Source organism: Solanum lycopersicum, chromosome 12 (genome assembly GCF_036512215.1).
Source record: "Solanum lycopersicum chromosome 12, SLM_r2.1".
Lineage (NCBI taxonomy): Eukaryota > Viridiplantae > Streptophyta > Magnoliopsida > Solanales > Solanaceae > Solanum > Solanum lycopersicum.
In genome coordinates, this window is record NC_090811.1 from 67,266,820 (window position 1) to 67,292,062 (window position 25,243).

The 25,243-nt window shown below is 33.4% G+C and overlaps 4 protein-coding genes across 4 annotated transcripts; 1 reads left to right on the forward strand and 3 right to left on the reverse strand.

The window, feature by feature from the left end:
- Positions 1–1,562: 1,562 nt before the first annotated feature.
- Positions 1,563–7,574, reverse strand: LOC101267010 (uncharacterized). Its single transcript, XM_004253048.5, has 6 exons — positions 6,991–7,574; positions 5,891–6,159; positions 5,665–5,757; positions 5,506–5,577; positions 5,269–5,385; positions 1,563–2,831 (listed from the first exon to the last, which is right to left on the reverse strand). The coding sequence occupies exons 1-6, from the start codon at positions 7,298–7,300 to the stop codon at positions 1,731–1,733; spliced, it is 1,962 nt and encodes a 653-aa protein (XP_004253096.1). The 5' UTR covers positions 7,301–7,574; the 3' UTR covers positions 1,563–1,730.
- A 3,438-nt stretch (positions 7,575–11,012) lies between these two features.
- On the reverse strand, positions 11,013–12,633 carry LOC101246907 (abscisic acid receptor PYL2-like). The gene is made up of 2 exons (XM_004253147.5): positions 12,227–12,633; positions 11,013–11,594 (listed from the first exon to the last, which is right to left on the reverse strand). Exons 1-2 carry the CDS (start codon positions 12,456–12,458, stop codon positions 11,254–11,256), a joined length of 573 nt encoding a protein of 190 aa, XP_004253195.1. The 5' UTR covers positions 12,459–12,633; the 3' UTR covers positions 11,013–11,253.
- Positions 12,634–15,179: 2,546 nt separating this feature from the next.
- LOC101266707 (NDR1/HIN1-like protein 6) lies at positions 15,180–16,907 on the forward strand. The gene has a single exon (XM_004253047.5). The coding sequence runs from the start codon at positions 15,507–15,509 to the stop codon at positions 16,344–16,346; it is 840 nt and encodes a 279-aa protein (XP_004253095.1). The 5' UTR covers positions 15,180–15,506; the 3' UTR covers positions 16,347–16,907.
- A 1,438-nt stretch (positions 16,908–18,345) lies between these two features.
- Positions 18,346–24,482, reverse strand: LOC101266108 (eukaryotic initiation factor 4A-2). Its single transcript, XM_004253045.4, has 5 exons — positions 24,211–24,482; positions 20,626–20,694; positions 20,394–20,500; positions 19,875–20,305; positions 18,346–19,193 (listed from the first exon to the last, which is right to left on the reverse strand). The coding sequence occupies exons 2-5, from the start codon at positions 20,691–20,693 to the stop codon at positions 18,558–18,560; spliced, it is 1,242 nt and encodes a 413-aa protein (XP_004253093.1). The 5' UTR covers position 20,694; positions 24,211–24,482; the 3' UTR covers positions 18,346–18,557.
- Positions 24,483–25,243: the final 761 nt, after the last annotated feature.

Below are 25,243 nucleotides of genomic sequence, written 5' to 3' on the forward strand. Positions count from 1 at the left end.
TGATAAAAAAAAAAAATTGGATGCTTCAGGCGCCACAATCATGGGCTAATACACACGAAAAATTGGTGAATTTGGGCAACTGTTAAAAAAGATCTTGAAAATGAGAAAATGAGTGTTAAAAAAAGTGTGAGTATACGTGATGGTTCCCTAACTAATTAAAGAGGTTTTCATAGTCTTTTGATAAAAAAAATTGGGTGCTTCATGCGCCAAAATCATAGGTTAATACACACGAAAAATTGGTTAATTTGGGTAATTCAAAAAATGACTAGTAAATGTGAAAATAGGCGTTCAAAAAATTATGTGAGTATACTTGAAGGTTACCCAACTCATTACGAAGGCCCTTATTTAATTTTTTGAGAAAAATAAATTTGGGTGCGCAGGTGTCACATCCATGTGATAATACACACAAAAAATTGGTGAATTTGGGTGACTATTATAAGGAATTTGTAAATGCAGAAATAGGCGTTGAAATAGTGTTAGTGTACGTGAAGGTTTTCCAATTCAGTGCGGAATTTTTGGGAAAAAAAAATAGGTGCTCCAGGCGCCATATTCATGGGCTAATATACACGAAAAATAAGGGGATTTTGGGTGATTCTTAAAAAGAGGCTTGTAAATGTAGAATGACCTTAAGAATAGTTTGAGTACACGTGAAGGTTCCTTAATTCATTACGGAGGTCTCCATAAAGAATTTTTAGAGAAAAAGATTGGTGATCCAGACGGTAGATCCATAGGCTAATACAGACGAAAAATTGGTGAATTTGGACGACTCTTGTAAGAAGCTTCTAAATGAGAAAATGGGCGTTAAGAGAGTGTGACTATACGTGATAGTTCCCCAACTCATTACAAAGATCCTCATAAAATCTTTTGATAAAAAACAAATTGAATTCTTCAGGCGCCACATTCATTGGCTAATAAACACAAAAAATTGATTATTTGGGCGATTCTTTAAAAAAACTTGTAAATGCGAAAATAGGTATTAAAAAAATTGTGTGAGTATACTGTAATGATTTCCAACTCATTCCTCACTCCTCATACAGTTCTCAAAGGCTAATATACACGAAAAATTTAAGAAAATGTGACATTCATCTTGTGAAATTCAATTTAAATCTTTTGTATAGCCACTATATGATCATGGTGAGGCTATACATACCATTTCCCAAGGTCACTAAAGGTTTTGAAAAGACAGAAAAGAACACATCACTATAAATTAAAAAAAAACATTATCACACGAAAAAACTTTTAAAAACAACTAATATTGTTGAATGGGCTCCAATTTATATTATAATGACGCTGTTAATAGTGAAATAAAAGGTTTTAAACTGTTTTTTCAAATTAAATTCATGCATATATATCTGAAATGCTCAAGATATTAGTAATTATTGCGACCTGAGAAACAATCATTATACTACCCTTCAACTACAACTTACCGAAACAGAAACCTCCATGGATTGAGGTCCCCACAGGTACTCGGTAAACCATTTGAAAAACTTGAAAACGAGTATCAAATAACATGCACAAACATGGCAACACCATAGGTACTTTACTCGAGAACACACCCAACGGAACGAAAGATAAAACTACTTAAACGATACGCAATCCAAATACGGGGACAAACAAACTACAGTTTAAAACACTGTTTGATAATCTACAAAACCTAAAGATAACTAAGCAACAAAAGCAAGAAATTGTTTTTAAAAGATTCACCCAAAAACATACGAAAGAGACTGATATTAACTCGGAGGTGAAGCTTTGGCAACCCCACCACTAGGTGGAACAGACTGCGCAGTTGGAGCTGCTTCAGAAGCATATGCTTGTGGCTGGGAGTAAGCACCATAGGCGCTGTTGTAAGGAGGTGGCTGCTGTCCATAACTAGGCGGAGCGCCATAAGACTGGGCACCATAACCTGGCTGAGCTGGTGGAGCACCATATGCAGAAGAGGGAGGTCGCTGGGCGTTGGGATCAGCCTGGGCATAACCTGATTGAGCTTGAGCAGCTGGTTGAGGATACCCGGGTTGCGCTGGGGCAGGCTGGGCATAACCAGCTTGTGCACTAGGAGACTGCTGTGGTTGACCATAGCTTGCCTGAGTAGGAGGTTTTTGAGCCTGAGGAGCCCCATAACTAGCAGCATAGCCTCCAGCTGGCTGTGTACCATACCCACCTTGAGAAGTTGGGGGCACCCCATATCCAGCCTGAGCAGAGCCTTGAGATGGGTAGCTAGGATTAGGGCTGGGCTGCTGGCCAGAATGATATCCTTGTTGAGCTGTGGCTGATGCTGGTGGAGGTGCTTGACTGCCATCAGTTTGGGCACCATACGACGAGTTCTGGCCGTCTGATGTTGGGTTTGAGGCATTCCCATAGCCAGCAGTAGAGCTATAGCCTTGTTGCTGCTCATAACCAGAACCCTGATACCCACCAGAATGAGGGGCAGGTACATGATATCCACCATAGCCATCCTGGGCATAAGCTTGTCCTTGACTGTAACCTGAGGCAGGTTGCTGGTTGTAACCATAGGCACTATTATCAGTTGAAGCAGCTGAACCTCCAGCAGCTTGCTGCTGTTGTTGTGGAGCCTGTTGGTTGTAGTAATCATACCCTCCTGCCTGAGATTGTTGATTTTGAGCACCACTCTGATCCCAGCCAGAGGCATATCCAGCAGAGGCAGGTTGAGGAGGGTAGCCAGGGTAAGATGGTTGAGAAGGATATGCACCAGGCTGACCATAGCCATAACCAGATTGTTGCATAGGTGCACCAGGAGGGGCCCAGCTTGTAGGAGGCCGGGCCTGATAACCCTGTTGATATCCTCCCGACATCCCTTGATTCCTAGCACGATTCTGCACAAGAATTGTCGTCTAAACTAACCAAGAATATGATTGATTCAAGCATATTTAAATAACTCACATTGCAAGGGCAGACTAAGCCACACCCAGGTAGCATAATCATAGCAGATGAAACAGTAACTTATACCACAAACATATAACAATTAATATTAGGTATGCATCAAGACAGATGTAAGACTTACTGGTTGGGAGGTACAAAACTCCTGGCAGATGCTCATCCTCACCCTATTTGAAGTGAAGGATACAAAAGCAAAAAAGCAAAAAACAAAAACATTCTATATGTAGGCAAGATAACTCTTAAGATAGCAAGATACCACTATAAGATGACCAAGGAACCACTATAAGCCAAGGGACTTTACCAATAATAATATGATGTAGTAATCTGTTCATTATATGTCATAAGCAGAGAATTTTATATAATAATGATATGGTGTATTCAAATTTATATACCCAGAGAAGTTGTATAACTGTTTCAATGACATGCGAATTAGAGAAACGACAAACTTCAATATTAAGAATAAATATGATGTGTTCGCAAAGCAGCAAGAGCAGTGCACCTTGAGGTTCGAAGACCAGCTATCACTCCGTGAATTGGGTTCGGAAGAGTTGGACCACAGGGACACCAAAAACAAGGAAAACCACAGAGTGATAATAGATGTCATTATTAACACCGCCAGAAAGCAGATTCCTACATGCCACATCACACTTGAAGGGCAATGATTCCATTTTTTGATAATAAGAAATGCGAACCTAACAGTACTGCTAAGAATCAAGACGTGAACACACAGAACTGACATACTAATGATCCTTAAAGCACTCCAAACCTCAAAGGAAGTTCGATCTTCATAGCCATGACTAAAAGGTCTATGGAGAAAGGGAAAATCAGATACTAGTGGCTTAGTAATGAAAGTAATGGATTTTTCTTGAGAGAAACCAAATAAAGCACTAGAAAATCCCAAGGCACAAAAAAGTTGCCCCCTGGCTGAGTAATGACATCAACAATAGATAATTACACCAAACACTCTTTGTTACAACACTTATGTAGTACATTCATATAATATCTCAAGATTGACACCTAAAAGATAACAATGATAAATCTCAACAAATCTTAGTTTCCTCCATTGCAAATCCTAGCAAAATCAGTCCCTCATTTACTCCCAGTATATGACATTAGTTAATCAATAATTAGGTTGAAGACCATACCAGAACAATGCTGAGGGAACACCAACACTTATGGTTCCATGTTGGTGTCACCATTGTCCAATACATACTAAGCCTACAAATTTTCCAATAATAATATCAGTGATCAGATACAAAATTAACCAGAATAGTTATATGTTGTCTCTTGATATTAACCAAGTACCCAAACCATTAAACCAAGAGTTATTGCACATCTCAGATTATAATATATCCTCAATATTACGGAAAATTTTTAGACAGACTTAGTTACCTTCAAGGAGAACCTCCCCAAAACCTGCGCCTCACAAAAATCACAACATCTAAAGTCCAATGAAATATAGATCAATAGACATTGAGGCAACTAAACATTTTGATAAGTCATCTTAAACCTGATAATGCCTTGGGTTAGAAACTGATCTCTTGCTCCAGCAACATCCAACTAATTAAAAAGAACTGATGGGAAAAAAGGTTGACATATGTAGGTGTCATGTCACATTACAGATATATTATGTGGATAACAATCTATTAATCCTTCTATTTAAAGTAATGGAGCTATAGTTAAGAGTGGAGCAAAATACTCGCAAAGACCTACTTTGCAACTAGAAAGCATATCTCCAATATTAATAAGAATACTTCCTTCCAAAAAATGAAGCACAGCAAGAGCCAATCTCCTTCATCCAGGGGTCACTGACATGAACTAGAATTCCCATTAACTGACGCTGTCGACCAAGAAGAGGACTGGCAAAATGATCTGCAAACACTATGAATTCTAGCGATGCAAGGACGGATATAGGTAATTGACAGCAACACACATACATGAAACTTGCAGATACAGATCATGAAGATCCTAATGAAGTCATATATTGGATTATTAATTTCTCATTCATGATGCTCTAGCAACAAAGTAAACTGTAACTTAATGTGTCAGCAAATTTCACCACTGCTGAAAAAATTAATACCACTGCCTCTTGAAGATGCTAAGAGATGAAATTTGAACATTCAGGATCAGGAGAACTACAAAAAGCAACTCTTGAAGGACTAAAGGTATAAAGCACAGTCTTCCACAACATGCAACATGCAAGATACACACACAGTTACAAATTACAAACAACAAATAACATACAAATATAGACTGCTCAAAATTTGAAGGAGATTAAATGCATCATCTTGAGGCAAGCATTCATCTGCCTTTGCTGCCTATTATATTCTCGCAACAAGGAAAGAATAGAAAGTGATATCCAATTACACATACCTCGCTAATTACTTCATACACCAGCTGCTTAGCAGCCTCAATCTGTTCACTTGACCCGTCAATTTGGACTGTTCTTTCCTGCGATGTGTCACCAGGAGGCAAGTGCAAAGGGATCACCTGTGACAAAGTAGGAAAGATAAGAGAGCTGGAATAAAATCTCCAGAAATAATTGCTTTTCACAGTGCAAAGGACTGTAAGTATTCATAAAAGATAAGTGGGAAAGAATTTTGAAGTTACCTGAATACGCGCTCCAGTTCTTGCCTGCATACTTTTTATAGTTTCACCTCCTTTTCCAATAACAAGACCAACCTAATAAAACACATACCAATACACATGAGACAAATAGTAGAAAGCTGACTGCGAGACTAGTAATTAAACTACAACACTAAATCTCACCTTGTTGTTAGGGACTTTCAAGGAAAACTGTTCCCCTCCAGATTGCTGTCCAGGTAATCTTCGGGAAACTAGACCAGAACCACCAGAATCGGCCTGTATCAGATACATGATGCATTATTAACAAACTAAAAACAGATCAATTAATGGTCGAAAGCATGAGAAAATGGATATAATTCAACAAAAGAATTACTGGAGTTTGACACTCTTAAGTATCAAAGACTGGTACCTCAGAAAGAACCTCATTAATCAACTGTTCAGCCTTAGCAATTTGGTCTGGAGTACCCATGAGTTCAACTGCTCTGTTTTGAGAATTAGGATCAGCATCCATGTCTCTAGTAACCTGAATTTTGGCTCCAGACTGGAGTTGAAGATACTTGATGGTCTCCCCACCTTTTCCTATAATCACACCAACTCTGCCATTTGGTATTTCAATCTTCTTGCTCTGCCCCGGATAACCATATGAACTTGTAACTGAAGGAGTAACAATGGGCTTGTCTGCGGTCAAGAAAAGCCACAAATATTTAACATCTCAACAAGATCTTAAAACGAACCAGAATTGCTATCATAGTAAAAGCTAAAACCCTACTACCTTGCCAACTAATCACATCAGTGGTAGCCAATTACAAACATGAATTCGGTATGGATAATTGTATTTCATCATCAATATTTTGTGAACAGATTATTTTTGGTCAGGTATAGAAGAAGGTGAAAATTACAATAACAATAAGCAATAGAACAACACTTCATTAATTATAAAAAAAAATCAATCCGTGAAAATAGTTCTCCCACAGCAAAAAAGGCATAAACACAAATCAACAACAACAAAAGAAAGTAAACCCTTGAGGAATCAAATCCACCAACAACATTTGGATATATAAAAAAATACTACAACGGGATGTATAAGATACAAGGATACCTGTAAATAACAAATTAAAATACTTGTATCCAAATGGAAAAGAATTTCAGTGAGAAAATACATCTTTTTATTTAAAAAAAACATCTCACCTCCATCTCAAAAAACCAGCACCACAAAATCAATAACAGAAAAGGACAGAAAACTCATAAATCTTGTAAACTTGACTACCATACAAACTAATTAAATCAATCGAAGCAAATATAAACACAATTTCGATATTGGGTTTAACGATATCTGTAAAAGATGAACTTCGATTTAATAGAGCAGTATATCTAACAGCAAAGAATTACAGAAAAAATTACATTTTAAAAAAAAAATCTCAACTTCGTGTCCGAAAAAAAAAACAGACAAACTAAAGAAAACACAAAATCCATAACAGCAAAAGGTTAGAAAAAGCTCAGAACCCTTACGTTCATAGGAATCATATCCACCGGCACCACCGCCGTTATTATCAACTCTAGGTTTCTTCGCTTCAGCACTATTCAACAACCTAGCAGCGATCTCCTGAGCCTTCTGCTTAGCCAACTGGAAATCATCCATAGGCGGCGGAACATTGTTGTAAGACGAAGGAGGAGCAGCACCGTCAGGAGAAGATAAGGAAGCGATCGGAGCAGAAAATCCAGTAGGTCTACGAGGACCAGGAGACGGTGCCGCTTGATCATCGTACTTCCTCTTGTTGTTACCGGCATCTGGTGCACCGTACTGTGCTTCTTCTGCCATTGTTGCTTTCGATTTGCTCAGATTTGGGGTAAAAGGAGAGCAGCGGCGGTAGGGTTTTCGAAACCCTAGTGAGAGAAGTGGTTGTAAAGAGAATGAACAATTTCGGGTCAACAATGAGTTTTATAGGGATATGACCCATGACTAAATTAGATATTTTTTTATTGATAGCAATTGGGCCTCAAACACTCTCCGATCTATCTAGGATCGTGTCCTAAAGCACTTGTGATCTATGTGTATTCGGAGCAAAATTTAGATTCATCCATCTTATTTACTTACTTATTTATATGTTAATCAGATAAATATATAGTGTTGATCGATTGTAGTTATACAATCTTGAAATCAAGTTTATCTGGGTTTTTTTTATCTTTTCTGAATTATTGAATACACTAACTGGATCTGTTGAAATATTGTTGTGTTTATCTGTATTGTAACTCATATACAGATTTTAGTTTTTACCAGTTCAGATATGATAAATCAAAGCTCTCAAATAAGAAGTCGTGATGTGTTTTGTTATAATTCTGTCAGTGTTTCCTGTTAAGTTGATGCAGAGTTTTATTCAAGTTTATGTGTTTTTTAATCTTTTTTGAATTGTTGAACCTGCTAACTGTGTTTGTAATTTCTAGCTGAATCTACTGAAATATCATTTGTTTATCTGTAGTGTAACTCATATACAGATTTTAGTTTTTACCAGTTCAAATATGATAAATCAAAAGCTCTCAAAAAAAAGTCGTGATGTGTTCTGTTATAATTTTTTTAGTGCTTCCTGTTAAGTTAATGCAGAGTCTTATTCAAAACCATTTGTTGTAAATTCTTCTCAAGTTATGCTTTAAAATGATTTTGTAATGCAGTAGATCACATTCATTATCGATAATTGATTGATGAACAGTTTTCAATGAATTATCGTTACACTAGCAATATATCAGATTCTCATTTTCAACTATCTATCTTTAGCTTTGATAAGATTCACACAGTCATCTCAATTGATACAAGATATCTCAATAATACCGAGTATTCTTCAAAAGTAGTAAGATTATATCTCTTGTATGTGTATTGTTCATTTCCTATTTTATTAAGTTTGAACAATTTATTTTGGAGAAAGTAAATAAAATTCCCCTCAAACTTGTTTGTCAAACTTACCTCAGCACTGTAACTTTACGAATGTATAAGTACCCCCTTAAAGAACTTTCAAGTGAGTTAAATACAACCTTATACATATAATACCAACTTGGTGGTTAGGAGGTGATATTCACGCGTCCCACATTAGCGCCACCTTAATGACACGTTGACAACAAGTCAAAAGTAAAAGATTTAATTTTTTATTCTTTTTTCTTTTTTCATACAATTTTTTAGTTCTCATTTTCACTGTTACTCGCCTTCTTCATCGTTCCATCTTTTCCATTTCAATACTAAAATTAGAATTTTCCTACGGTAGAAAATTAACACAAAATAACATGATTTCTTAATAATTTGATGAATATTGTGTATCAAACAGAAATACAGGATTATAGATATATTATCATCATTGAAATGAGAGTTGTTAAAGCTTCAACAGTAACTGAGGCGACTACTTCAAAAGCAATTGTCACAATCATTATTATATTAGATTTAAGATTGACATATCTGAAGGTTTTCAAACCTTTTACCTTGGTTGCCAAAAAAATGAGAACAAATAAAAAGAAAGAAAAGAAAATATGAGAAATGGAAGAAAGCTCAGGAAGTGAGTACAACCGGCGTTCCGTCCAAGTCACTGACGTGTTAAATTTTTTTGATGAGATTCAGTGATTTCACGACGTCTGATCTTTTTATGGGGTTAGTGATAAACGAGTTAGGAATGGGTAGCAGTGATGTCCTTCATGATTGAGAAATATTGAACTTGCTGACGTATATTTGTCGTCAACAATTTTTTCCATCTAGGGAATAGAGAGAGTTAAAACGACAAAGAGGAGATGAAACAAGGAGTCAGTGAGTGACGATAAAGTGGACCCACTTGTTTTTATTTTAAATTATTTTTTGCTATTTATGCATCTATTTTTTATTACTTGTCACGTCAGCCACTGAGGTGTTATTTAATTGACTTACAAATAATTTAAAGAGGTATTTAAATGCACGTGAGTTATAATACTAAAGTAAGTTTCAGGTGACAAGTTTAAGAGAAATTTTATATATTTCCTCTTTAATTTATCATTGACTGGTTGTAAGAGCTTGTGCCCAAAATTTCAAAAAATTTCTAATGACAAAAATTACTTTCTGTTTTTGTTCTTTTCAAATTTAATTAGTGTGATCTCTATTCAGTTTCCAATGTTTTGACGTTCAAATATAAAAAATTAAATCTCCTAAATTAGCAATTACATACATTTTTTCATCATTTTCTATCATTTCATTGCAACTTCACCCAAAACAATGTTTTAAAGTCATTTAACAATATAGTAGACCAAATACATTTTATGAATGAATGATGAGCAAATTTCAATCAACTCCAGTCATACAGAATACAAGTATAATATTAACACATGAAATTTTTCTTTTCAACGATTTATCTTTTAGTCACTAATTTTTTTTGAAGAGACAATCACAAGAAAAGTACTTATTTTCTGAAAGAAAGCCTATTTTTGACTTTTTCACACCCTAAATCTCAACAAGTTAATTACTTTTTTTTTTGAAGAAAAACTTATGATATACTCTAACCGTTTAGTTTATTAACATGATCAAAGTATATGCTATTTATACATTTTAATTATAAATGTGTGTGTATATATTTTATAAGTATATGATACACATATTTGCTTAATATTAATATATATTGTATTCATATTTGATAAATTAGATGACCCAAAAATAATAGATTGTAACTTTTTCTTTCTAAACTCAAAGTCACAAATGACGGATCAAAAGTCCAAAATGCTTTGGGCTGAGTTATGTCCGATGAAAAATGAAATTTAATTCGTAAAAGTCTTTTATAAAAATACTCGTTTGATCAAAAATTTTCAAACGTGTTAAAAGCTAAAATTATGATACTTACATTAGAGTAGCATATAATGATACATGTCTCTTCTATTATTAGATAATTGATCATATTTTTACTTGAGTTCTTGTACAATCTTATCAAAGATAGAGGTGAACCTAATAAAAAACATGAGCATTCGATAAATTTAAAAAAAAAAATACACATATATATATATGTATATATTCAAATTGCTTTCTTCTAGTCACATATGTATACATATATATTTTAAAATTATTTTTTTTAGTCAAATTTCAAACAAGGTAAAAATTAAAAGAAAATAAGTGAGTAATAAAGCAAATTTTAATATCACATGTTGTAAGGTGTAAGTCACAAGTTTCTCAATGGTAACAACACTAATATTTATCTTTATTTATTTATTTTTGTATATTTTTAAAAATTTATTTCTCTCCTTTTTTCCCCCTCACATTTATTAAAAAAGTAGTAGAGTAGTTCAACAATAATTTCCCCCCTTTAAGGTTGGAGTATACACAAACCATTTATAAGGTATCTTGCCAGCTTTTCATTCACATAAAGTTATTTTTTTTTTCTTTGCGGTAAAAAGTAACGATATTAATATATTCAGTAATATTTCGTAAGAAAAATTTGGAAAAAGTAAACTATACATAAATCATATTCATAAAATATAAAATATAAGAGATGTTGTCAATATCGTTAAAGAATTTTGAATCGAATACAAACGTATATATATTTCACAAATAAACCATAGATATATGTATATATTTCAAGAATTACAAAAATACAACAAACATTTCAAAAAATCAAATCCACAATTACGTAACTGTTACAATACATAAAAATTATCAAATCTTATTCGATACCTATTCTGATGAAAGGAAGCACATTTCGCCCCAAACACCATACTTATTAGTAAAAGAAAATAACAAAACAATCAAATTTAAACCCTGAATCCTTTTGTTATCGCGATTAATTATTCGTGACCATGCATAGTAGACATTGCCACTAAAGCAAGTTTTTGTAGATTCAATTTCACAACAGTATCAGTAAACATTTTTGTATCTTCACCAGTATTCCCTTCTGGAATATCAACAATATATGATTCCAAAACTATAGTATAAATTTTTCCATTTTTTTTAAATTCATTTACTGATGTTACTGATTTATAATTTGTCAATCTATGTTCACCTCCAACAACTCGAAAACTTAAAATATGTTTTTCATCATCTAATATCTCTAGACGTTCTGTACTTGTTGATGCAGGTATTCCTGACACAACTGTTACTTCTCTTATGCTACCAACTCCGCCATCACCTGTATCGAGTGATCGAGTCAGAATTTTCACTAAACAAACGTCAAAATATAACAAAAAAATAGTTGGTCTAATATTTTACTTTAAATGATAAAATGTATATACACAAACAGAAATAAATTCACGAAGAAATCAAAAAGACCGATGTCAACATATATATATATATATATATATATATATATAACATACTTAGCTACGTAATGTAAGTTAAGTACATGTGACTTCGCCACTTTTTTTTTTTTTTTAAGAAGGATCAATTACTTATACAATATTTCAATTATTGTATAAAAATGCAACTTTGGTTGATGAGAGATGTTATGATGATTAAACATATAAAAAACGAATTTTTGACATTATAAATAAAAGATAATTTAAGTATATGTATTATCACTATAATATTTTTGGACAAATTTTATTTGTATTTGATTTGAACCAGGAAAATGAATGATCTTCATACATAGAGATTTTTTTCATCGAGAAGATTAATAATATTTACTTTAACCACTAGAATAAGTCTCGCTTGTCTATAGGTGAAAGGTAAATTTGAAGTATAGTATATGTAACAAAATAATCACTTATAATAATATATGTGTTATAACGTCAATTTAAACTTTTAGATGAAATAGTTACATACCTGATACGATCCTGCAACTTTTGATGAAGTGCTTATACTTCTCGGGATTATCAAAACGACGGATGAATGGCCATACGACATCGACGGGCGCGTCTATGCGTTGCGTCACAAGAGAAGTACAAGTATTTGGTAAATCCTCAAAAGTATGATAATTTCGAATCAATGGTTCCAACTCAACAAATTCTTCTTGTGTTAGCCCTTGCGGAACTAATAATTGTCTATCACCATCCATTTAAGGAACGGGGTTGAAGAATCGACGATACGAGTGTTCTCGAAGAGAAAAAAAATTCACAAATTTGATTGATTGAAAATGGAGAAAAAAATGGCAAATTGTTTTATCCTTCTTTTGGTCTTTGGGAGATAGGAAGAGAAGTTATAGGGTTCCTTTTTATGATGAGAGGGAAAATACATGTGGCATGGGTTGTTTAGCTTTATTTATTAGAGTTTCGTAGGCAGTTCCGTGCATGAAGCATATAATTTTATATGTGAAATAATAATAATTAATCGACTTTATGAGATAATTAACATTAATTGAGTGATTTTTGATTTTTATGTCATAAAACAAAGTTTAATAACTTTCGGAGATATTAATTGTTATCGAGTAACTATTTAAGAAATTAACTCGTTTTTAAATTTTTAATTAAAAACTCCGAGTTCATACTAGGATTGGATATAATTTGTTGGTAAAGAACATTTCTTTAAATTATAATCGAGTTTTTATATATATGACGTAAATTTACATTAAATTAAGATATAAAATAAATATCAAATATCGAAAAAAAAAAAAAAAACATAGCAAAGCTGTATATTCGAGGATCATGTGACAAAGTTTAACACATTCGCGTGATCAAAACTCAACTTTGCAGCATTCAACCCTACCCACAACTTTTTTTATTGGACGGTCGTTTGATACGTGAGATAAAGAATAATAATTTTGAAAAAAAATAATTTTATTTCATATTTAATTGGAGATATTAGTTAATTTTGTGATTGTTTATCACATTATTTGTAGTGAAATAGCGATTTTATTGTCTCATAAAGAAGGTGAGATAAAATAATCTCATGAAATATTCTTGCTTATCTCATCACGCAGATCAACTAATGCTCTAGGTTAGGACTTGGCTCGGAGACATATGTGACACTATGATGTTAGGGGTGTCAAATTAGCTAGGTAGGTTAAATTTGAACGAATCAAAATGGACGAGTAATATTTTCATCAATAAAAGATATATATAGGTTAGAACTACACATAATTATATATATGCACATAATTATAATTGTACTACACACTTTTCTATTACTAAATTTAACTATATTTTAATATAAACATCGAAAATCAAAAATTATTCTCACGCTCACCGCTTTGCCCTCTTAGATAGACCCGCCGGACGAATTCATTCCCATTTAGATAAATACAATAGATGGAAACCTAAGCAAGTAGCAAAGCACAACCCCTCGCAAGTTGCTGCATCGGGCTTTCGCCCATTTATTCTATACCAAAAGTGAATTCATTTGCATACGACATTCTTACGGCACGAGCAAGGCATGAATCATCGTAAGGAAAGGGCTGGGGGCTATTACATGACTGATCCCGCTCTGACATATCGTAAGAAGGGGTTCTACTCAGAATGGCTCTATTCCATCGTAGTTAGCCAAACATATCGAGATCCATAAGAACGACCGGGTGGATTAAGTCCAAGTTCTGGAGAAAGAGGGGGCCTTTTTCATCTTTCCTACGATCAAGTTCTTCATATCCGAAGCACAGGAAGGATCTGACTAGAAAGTCGTCTTGCTGATGCGATAGCCCTCTGGGTATGGCCACATTCGTATACACGTATATATATATATATATATACACAAAAAAAATCATGACGAATACGATAACCACCAAGTATGAGTTTATAACTTTAAAAACATCTTAATTCTATATAAAAAAATGTTTAAAACAAATTTATAAAAATTTAAATTCTAAATCATTTTGTATTTCCATCGAAATGGATTTGGAACCAAATGAAGGAAAAACGCTTGCTTTGCCTTCACTTCATACTCCTTTTGTATTAACCAAGTTACTCTACTTTATTTGTTTTATTTATTCTTTCCTTATCAATTTGTTAAAAAAAAAAAAGTTGACATTTTTTTTCTATATTTAAGAGTTATTTTATTTTATTTTTTATAATTTATTTAATCATTTGTTGTTTGATAATTAATGGCTCGATTGATAATTGGTTTTATCTATCATATTTGGTATTTGATTTTGATTAATCTGTTACATAAATACTAATGTATGTAAGGAAAAAAAAAGAGAAGACCTCCCTATTTTTATTTTATTTTAGAATATTAGAACCAAAAATTTATAATCGAAAGCAAAATGATTATAATATTCATTTCAACAAATCCGAAGGTGTTACACAAATACTTTTTTCTTTGTCATAATCGTGGTGTTGGCATCAATTTATGTGCACAACAATTAGTTTTATAAAATATTTGCTATAACTTATCAATATACACGAATATTTTTACCTACTAACAATAACATATTAGTATTATTTTATATAATGAGGTCGATAAATATAAAAAGTATATAAATTTTACTCATATTTCATTTCGATAGAACGTAACACATATCAAACAATATACATAAAACAAGTACTAGAGAAAGTATTACCTAACAAATTAATGAAGTAATTTAAACACAGTCGAAAGTAATGTAAGTCACAACTCATAAAACTAAAGATATTAATACAAAGAAGAAATAGGTATGAAACATCAAACTACCGCAAACCCTAATTGTAGGAAAGTAAGACGACAATTAATTATCTGCTAAATCTTCTACTGAGCTGAAATAATTTCTATGTTACTTAGACTCTTTAAAATATCTCGAAATTCATATAACATGTATATTTAAAAAAGTTAAATAGCATGAACGAATTTTGAAAGTCGATCGATATAAGACAATCATAAAAGATAGAATGTAATATATATTAACGTATATATAAGTATATATAACAAAATAATGTATTTATTAGACAAAACTGCTTAAGATAATACTTAACTATCTATTAAATTTTCTTTTGAGATCGACTAGTTTCTATGTTGTTCAAAGTTTAAAAATATTTCGATATTTGTATGATACATTTCTCGATAATATTTTTAAAAAATTCGAACAGTTTAATAGATTTTGCCAAATCCACCGACATTAGTCAAACACCTTAGTGAAACGACAGAAATATAAATTCTATTTTTCTTCTGCCAAATCTAAGCTCATTTTTTCTCTCCAAAAATGGCTGACAGAGTTCACCCTTCAGCTAAGCCAAATGGCAACGCTGCCAATATTACCGGTGCCGCTGCGGCGGCCGTCAATCCCAAAGCCGCCGCGAAGCCGCCGCAATTTCCTCCTCCGGCGGCGAAGAACCAAATGTACAACCCGAATCGCATCCCTTACCGACCAACTCCAACTGCCTACCACCGACACAATCGCCGCCGTTGCACCTGCCGCCGGTGCTTCTGCTTCTGTTGTTTCTGGTCACTCCTCTTCATCTGCACCGTCCTCCTCCTCGCCACAATCGCCGGCGCCGGTTTCTACTTCCTATTCCGTCCAAAACCTCCGGCATTCTCCGTTTCCTCACTCAAAATCATCCAATTCAAACTCACCACTACCTCCGACGACACTACACACCTCACCGTTAAGCTCAATCTCACACTCTCCACTAAAAACCCTAACAAAAAGCTGATTTACAGTTACGATCCAATTTCCTTAACTGTAAACTCGAATTCAGTTCTACTAGCTAATGGATCGTTCACAGGATTCAACAGCGGTCCTAATAACATCACAATCATTCACTCAACTCTATCAATGGCGTCTCAAGTGCTCGATGCGGATTCAATTTCATCGTTGAAATCAGATCTGAAAAGAAAAAATGGATTACCGATGAAGATCTTGTTGGATACAATGGTGCTAGCGAAAATGGATAAATTGAAAAGTAAGGAAGTCGGGATCAGAGTTACTTGTGACGGAATCCATGGAAGAATTCCGACGGGGAAAACTCCGGCGGTGGCTTCAACTACAAATGCTAAATGTAAGGCTGATTTACGTATGAAGATCTTAAAATGGACCTTCTAAATTCATTTTTTCGGGACGAGCGAAGGGCGAAAAACACATCTAAATTATCTCGATGAATTATTTATCGGTGTGGAGGTCCTTTTTTATTTGAAGTATGATCAAATATTTATCGAATCACACGTTAACCATACGTTTTCACTTTTTTCTACCTTAATACGGTAATAATTCAGGTAGAAAACGTGAATGGCTATAGCTTACGTATGTTTTGATAAATAATTGGTTATAATTCGGATAGAAAAAGCAAACACGTGATAATTTGGATAGAAAATTCAAAAAATCGAGATAGTTAAATGTAGTTTTTTTTTTTTTACTCTTTAACTTATTTTTCGTTGTTTTTATTTTTATTTATCAATTATTTGCTTGATTTTTGCAATTTATTCATAATAATATTATACTATACTATTTATTTAGTAGAGATGAGGCAAATTGAGGGGGAAAATGGTTTTATGTAGATTTTTTTTGGTGAAATATAGTGTTTGATATAATTATAATATACCAAAAAGCAAAAAAAAAAAAAAAGAGTTTGATATATTATTCTTAATAAATTCTTCTTTAATGTGACTTAATAATTATATTTATGTAAATTTTTATTATGTTTTCCAAGTAGTGGTTTTATCCTTGTTATTATTTTGTATACTTAGACTTTTATTATTGTTTTTTTAGTCTCGATTATTCGTATTGTCTTATTGTTATTTCAATTTGTTGCTATTATATTCTTTAATTCAAAAATTTATCTTAAAGATATCTTTATCTTTTTATGGTAAATGTAAAATTAATATATATTCTAGCATTTTCAAACTCTTATTTGGGGATACATTAGATTTGTTGATGATATAGTACAGTTATATATAATTATTTTATTATAATAAGATACTTTATTGTTAATTTGACAATCATAATTAATAAGTACTAAAGAAAATTACTCTCTAGTTAATTTCATTGTGGATCTCAATCTAAGTCATTAATTATTTCCTAATTTACACATAGTTTTGTATTTATGAGGCTAGTTCAAAATTTAAAGCCGAAATCAATTTATGTTTTCGAGTTCATATAGTTTATAATATGTACGTATTTAGTGAAATTCTTAGTATATTTACGATTGAGTTATATTGAATTCATACGTTGTATATTTGCATTTACATGTATCATTCTAAAGCATTATAATATCAACCTCAAACACAACATTGAGTATAAGCATTGTTAAAGAGTTATTGCGTGGATGAGATTTCTTCATTTTTATTCAGAATCGTATTATATTCTTTATAATAGAGGGGTTTATTTAAACACAACATAAGTTATTGTATGAATGAGATTTCTTCATCTTTATTTAGAAACGTAGTACCTTCTTTAGAATAGAAGATCTACACAATCGTGATTGGTTAGAAACAAGTTTTACCTTCTCGATTAGAGGACCTTACATGCATGAATCCAAATTAGTTGATCTCAATTAGAGGACCTACCCAACGTAAGTTCGGGCAAATCTTAAAAGACCTACCTGACATGAATTCTAATTGATTGACTAGGCAAGGAACAACGATTTGAAGAGGTTTTTACCTTTTATACGAAATTACTCGGGCAAGTTTTACTTTCTATATTTGAGGATCTACTTGATAAAGGAAAATCACGTGTAGACTTTTTGAAAGGAAAATCACTAGGCGCGGAACCTCGGTCAACAATTTAGGCAAAGAAATGTTGAAAAACAAGTAACTAGACAAAAAAATATCAAATTTTTAGACCCTACATGAAGAATTTCAAATCTTTCCAAAAGTGATAGGTATTCGCGAGTTTCATACGACTAGATGAAGTGATACAAAATCTACCTCTTTTTAAGTATAGATATTAATTCATCCACACAACAATTTGCTTCTCGTATTTCTCGATTAGAGAGCCTACTCGGCATGAATCATGATTGGTTAGATAAATCTTGAAGGACCTAACCTAACATGAATCTTTGATTGATTGAGCAAGAAACAGTGGGACATAAATATAGCATCAAACATTAGAAAACATTAACTAAAAGCCTAACATTCATAGAAAAATAGTTCAAATAAACAATTCAAAACAACCACCAAATCCAAAGTTATTTGGACACTTCCAAAAACAAAATAACACAAAAACCAGACAAAATTTGCAGTTGTTCACTCTGAATAAATATATTAGACTACTACTTGTAGGGAAGGAACAATTCCCCCTCACAGAGCCAAAACCACCTCAAAGGAGATCAGCAACATTGGCTGGGAGCTCCTCGATTACGACGTTGTAAAACTTTTGAATGTCAAAAAGCATCCTTTCATCATCCTTGGTAACAAAGTTGATAGCAACACCCTTCCTTCCAAATCGTCCACTACGACCAATACGATGCAGGTAGTTTTCTGGTTGAGTTGGCAGGTCATAGTTGATGACAAGGGAGACTTGTTGGACGTCAATACCACGAGCAAGGAGATCGGTGGTGATAAGCACACGAGATGAGCCAGATCGGAACTCCCTCATAATGATATCCCTAGTGTTCTGATCCATGTCTCCGTGAGTTGCAGATACTGTGTGATCACGACCACGCATTTTGTCAGTGAGCCAATCAACCTTTCGCCTGGTGTTGACAAAGATGACACTCTGGGTGATGGCCAAGGTCTCGTAAAGATCACAAAGTGTTTCAAGTTTCCACTCTTCCTTATCGACGTTGACATAGAATTGCTTAATACCTTCAAGAGTGAGCTCATCACGCTTCACGAGAATTCTCACTGGCTTGTTCATGAATTTTCTAGTAATCTCAAGAGCCTCTGGTGGCATTGTAGCAGAGAAAACACCCACTTGGATCTTTGGTGGCAAAAGCTGGAATATATCATAAATCTAGAAAAAAATAATTGCGTCAGCGGACAGGCTTCATCATCGAAACAAAGAAAAGACCAGTAATTGTTAAAGGACACTAAAGCACATCAAAGCTGTGATTGTGGTGGTGGTGAGTTTCACCAACAAGCTGATCATAAACTGGCATATATTTCAAGCAAACTGAACGTTGTAAATGAAAGTGAGAACCTACACAGCATGAAATCAACCAGACTTGGCCACAGCGATGAATCTTGGGCCTCTAATACCAGACACATCCACAAAATGAATGGCTGTGGATATGCAAAGGACATCATATGTACACTCATTTATGATTTGACATGAAAATATAAATAGCACAAAATATAAGACTACTTCAAACAAGTCGCTAGAGATAATTTTCTCATGTCTTACGGACCTTCAAGTGTCCTGGTCCATAGGCACCTGACTACGATGATTGAACACGGCAGGAGGGAATAATAATAATCCTACAAGACTTCAAATAAAACACAATGAAGGCACAATATCCGTATATTAATACGGACAAGTTAAGAGTCAGAACTTGGTGGTTCTTTTACTTGCATCCAATTCAGTGTTGGGGACTAGTTAGATATAACGCAATGAAACTAAAAGAAATTCTAACAAGGCAAATACTGCTTTGAATTAACAGAACAGAACAGCAAAAAAATTAAGTAGAAGGGAGACCTGATCCTTGAAACCTCTAGAGAGCATTTCATCAGCTTCATCCAAAACAAACATCTTGATGTGGTCGGGGCGAAGAGACTGTCTGCGCAACATGTCAAAGACACGGCCTGGAGTACCAACTACCACATGAACACCACTCTGAAGGATACGCTGATCCTCACGGACACTGGTACCCCCAACACACGCATGAACCTTCACGCCCAGATAGTCTCCGAGCGCACGCATAACCTTCTCAATCTGTTGTGCCAGCTCACGGGTTGGTGCAAGAACAAGAGCCTGACATTCAACTAAACTGTAATCAAGTTGCTGGAGAACTCCAGAGCAGAAAGTTGCCGTCTTTCCAGTTCCCGATTGTGCCTGCTGGATAACATCAAGGCCCTTGCAAAAGGGAACGATGCCCCTTTGCTGAATAGCTGATGGCTTCTCAAAACCTTCAAGAAATTCAAAACACTGTTCAGTGCCTGTAAAATCTGAGAATTGAGGAAAGGAAACCAGAATATAAGGAGATGTCAATTTTACCATAGGCATAGATGCCTCTCAGAAGGTTTTCTTGCAAACCCATGGCATCAAAGCTGTCATAAACCTCATCATATGATGTGAAAAAATCTTGTTGTTCAGTACCAAGTCTGTTTTTGGCATATCAAAACAACCACAAAAGTCAATCAAATCAATGGCAAAAGGTTAGAGGACAAATATCAGCAGAAACTGATGATCAATAACCTCAGTACAGGATGGAGAAGAGATAACTTACAGCTCCGTCATTTTCGCATCGAATTGACGAGCATCAAACTGAGAACCCTCTGGTGCCGAGCCTGCCATACTGCAGAGAATATAACAAAAAAGCAGATAAATCAGTTAATTATGCCTCAATCTCAACAAGTGAATAACAAATCCTATCAGAAGATATAGTAGACGATAAACAGTGAAGGTAGAAGCCTAACTCTATGACATTATCTTGAGACCCAAAACACTTCATCAAAGACTCAAAAGAAATAATTTGTTCACCAAGTACTATTAACTAATTATCAAAACTAGAATTCTCAAAATAAAAAATAACAAATCTTATCAGTCACATGGACATTCATTAAACATCATGAAGAAGACAACAAGGGAAGGTCAAAACTGGACTCCATGGCACATAAGATAATAACAAAAGGTAGTTTAAGGCCTAAAACACTTCAAAAATAAAATTTATTCACCAGATATCAATAATATTATCTGTTCTTCCTTCATTCATGAGGGGCATGCACAAGAGACAATATACATCATTTCTCCTTTTACTTTTTCTTTCCTGAGGAAGTAAAAGGAGCAGAAAGCAGATAGAAAGAACTGTTTGACTACTTGCCAGACAGGTCAACCCTATTTCTATAGCTATTTGACACAGAGTCAAGGTTACAAAAGTCGAGAATGAGAGTGTTGGAGGAGATGCTAAAACGGACCTACAAATCAAACCAACCGAGAATAGTGAAGAATAAGCACGTGAACCCCACAAAACCCAACTGTCTGAAAGATCACTACTTTGTGCCGATGAATCATCAAAAACTCAAAAACCATCAAAACTAAAACATATACAAATCAGAACCAATCCAAATTAGTGAAGAGCAAGCACGGGAACCCCACAAAACCCAACAGTCTGAAAAATCACTACTTTGTGCCAATGAATCATCAAAAACTCAAAAACCATCGAAACTAAAACAAGCATATACAAATCAGAACCAATCCAAATTAGAGAAGAGCAAAGAAACATACTCCATAATACCAAACTGTCTGAAAAATCACTACTTTATGCCGACAGAACATCAAAAACTCAAAATACCATCAAAATGGTGAAGCAAGGAACTAAGAAAACACATAAAAATCAAAACCAAAAACGTTGAACCACACAAAAACCTAACTGCAGAAAAACCACTACTTTAAACTCAAAACACCATCTAAACTTATAAACATATACAAATCAAAACAAACCCAAATTAGCAAAGAGCAAGAACGTTGAACCTCACAAAACCAAACTGTTTGAAAAAAACCCTACTTTACACCAATAAAACATCCAAACTCAAACACCATCTAAACTAAACAAACATATACAAAATCAAAACCAGCCCAAATTAGTGAAGATCCCACAAAACCCAACTATAAAAAATAACTACTTTACGGCGACGAAACATCAAAAACTCATACACCATCTAATCTGAAACAAGCATATAGAAATCAAAACCAACCCAAATTAGCGAAGAGCAAGACCATCGAACCCCACAAACTGTCTGAAAAAAAACACTACTTTATTCCAATGAATCATCAAAACCTCAAGCACCATCTAAACTAACACAAACACAAACAGATACAAATCAAAACCAACCCAAATTAATTAAAGAGCAAGAATATCAAACCCCACAATACCGAACTGTCAGAAAAATTCACTAATTCACACCAATGAATATTCAAAACCTCAAACACCATCTAAACTAAATCAAACACAAACAGATACAAATAAAAACCAATCCAAATTAGTTAAGAGCAAGAACATCAAACCCACAATACCCAACTGTCTGAAAATCATTACTTTATGAATCCTCAAAAACTCAAACACCATCTTAACAACAAACATACACAAATCAAACCCAACTCAAATTAGTAAAAACCAACAACATCCAACCCCACAAACCTCAACTATAAAAACAATCACAACTTTACACCAATGGATCATCAAAAACTCAAACACCATCTAAACTAAAACAAACATATACATATCAAAACCAACCCAAATTAGTGAAGACCAAGAACATCAAACTCCACAATACCAAACTATCTGAAAAAATCACTGCCTTACGCCAATCAAAACATCAAAAATTCAAGCACCATACAAATTAAAACCAACCCAAACTAGGTAAAACCAACATCCAACCCCACAAAACCCAGCAGCATAAAAATCACAACTTTACTTTATGAATCATCAGAAACTCAAACACCAACTAAACTAAAACAAACACACACAATCAAAACAAACCCAAATAAGTAAAAACTAAGAACATCCAACCCCACAAAACTCAACAGCATAAAAATCCCAACTTTACTATATAAATCATCAAAAACTCAAACACCATCAAACTAAAACAAAACACACATAAATCCAAACAAATCCCAACTTTACCAAATCATCAAAAACTCAAACACCATCTAAACTAAAACAAACACACACAAATCAAAACAAACCCAAATAAGTAAAAACTAAGAACATCCAACCCCACAAAACTCAACCACATAAAATCCCAACTTTACTTCATAAATCATCAAGAACTCAAACACCATCTTAACTAAAACAAGCACACACAAATCAAAACCAACACAAATAAGTAAAAACTAAGAACATCCAATCCCACAAAACTCAACAACATAAAATCCCAACTTTACTTTATAAATCATCAATAACTCGAACACCATCTAAACTAAAACAAACCTACACAAATCAAAACCAAACCAAATAAGTAAAAACTAAGAACATCCAACCCCACAAAACTCAACAACATAAAATCCCAACTTTACTATATAAATCATCAAGAACTCAAACACAATCTAAACTAAAACAAACACACACAAATCAAAACAAACCCAAATAAGTAAAAACTAAGAACATCCAACCCCACAAAACTCAACAACATAAAATCCCAACTTTACTTTATAAATCATCAAGAACTCAAACACCATCTAAACTAAAACAAGCATACACAAATCAAAACCAAACCAAACAAGTAAAAACTAAGAACATCCAACCCCACAAAACTCAACAGCATAAAAATCCCAACTTTACGTTATAAATCATCAATAACTCGAACACCATCTAAACTAAAACAAACACACACAAATCAAAACAAACCCAAATAAGTAAAAACTAAGAACATCCAACCCCACAAAACTCAACAACATAAAATCCCAACTTTACTTTATAAATCATCAAGAACTCAAACACCATCTAAACTAAAACAAGCATACACAAATCAAAACCAAACCAAACAAGTAAAAACTAAGAACATCCAACCCCACAAAACTCAACAGCATAAAAATCCCAACTTTACGTTATAAATCATCAATAACTCGAACACCATCTAAGCTAAAACAAACATACACAAATCAAAACCAACCCAAACTAGTAAAAACCAACAACATCCAACCCCAACTGCAAAAAGATCACAACTTTACTTATGAATCATCAAGAACTCAAATACCCATTTAAACCTAACCACACAGATACAAGAATCCAGCAAAACACACAAAAAAATAACCACACACAAAGCAAAAAAAAACAAAAACAAAAAAAGTTCAGCAGAAACAAGAGAGTTACCTTGTAGCTAACAAGAAGATTGTTAAAGAGAGATCTGAAGATTTGAGAAAAAGGGGATTCTTGAGAATTAGGGTTTGTAAAGACTGCAGCTTTTTTCCAAAAACTCCTCGGATCTACGCCGCGTAGTTCAGGAAGACAATATTGTGTGAAAGAGAGTTTTTATGATTATGTTATGTTTTGTCTTTATATGTTTCCAAATTCCTTATGTAAATTTGAGTTGAAAATAAAAAAAGAAAAAAAATTCAAATAAATTTCCCTAACCTATTATATTTTGGTGGTAAGTTTTAAAAAATATTTTCATAATTTATTAAAAGTTATTAGCATTTTTTGGTCTTAGTAAAATATTTACTAAATTATAATTATTAATTTGGGCAAACGACTTAAATCGCATACTTATAAGTTTATAATTACAGAAATTCCTCAAACTGATACAGTAATATAAAAACTGATACATTAATCTGATGCGCGAGATACATTAATCATTAAGTAAGATGCATTACATATTATACCTGATACACAAATCTGATGTGGGAAATACATTAATCTGATACACGAGATACATTAATTTGATGCGCTGATACATTAATTTGATGCGTGAAAAATAAGGGATTTTGAAAATTTGTAAAACTAATAGGGAATAATGGTAATAAAAAAACTTAAAGGCGAGATTTCTGTCATTTTTCACAATTTAATTTTGAAATAGTAGAATATAAATTTTAATCAACAAATTAAAATTTAAAATAGTAGAAAATATTCATGAGAAATTCACATTATATTGTAATTTATATTTGTTTTTTTTGGTCGATTTAAAATTATGGGATAATTTTTAGGATTAATGATTGTTATGTTTTTACTTTTTTGTAGTATGTAGTTTATTAGTATGTTGCAATATATAAAGACTTTAATGGAGACTTTTGGTGTTTAATGTTTATGGTTAATAATTTTTTTTCAATATTTAAATTAAATAACTAGGTTTATCTAGGTTTCTGATAAATATTTGAAAAATATACTCATTTTTTGACAATTTAAAAGG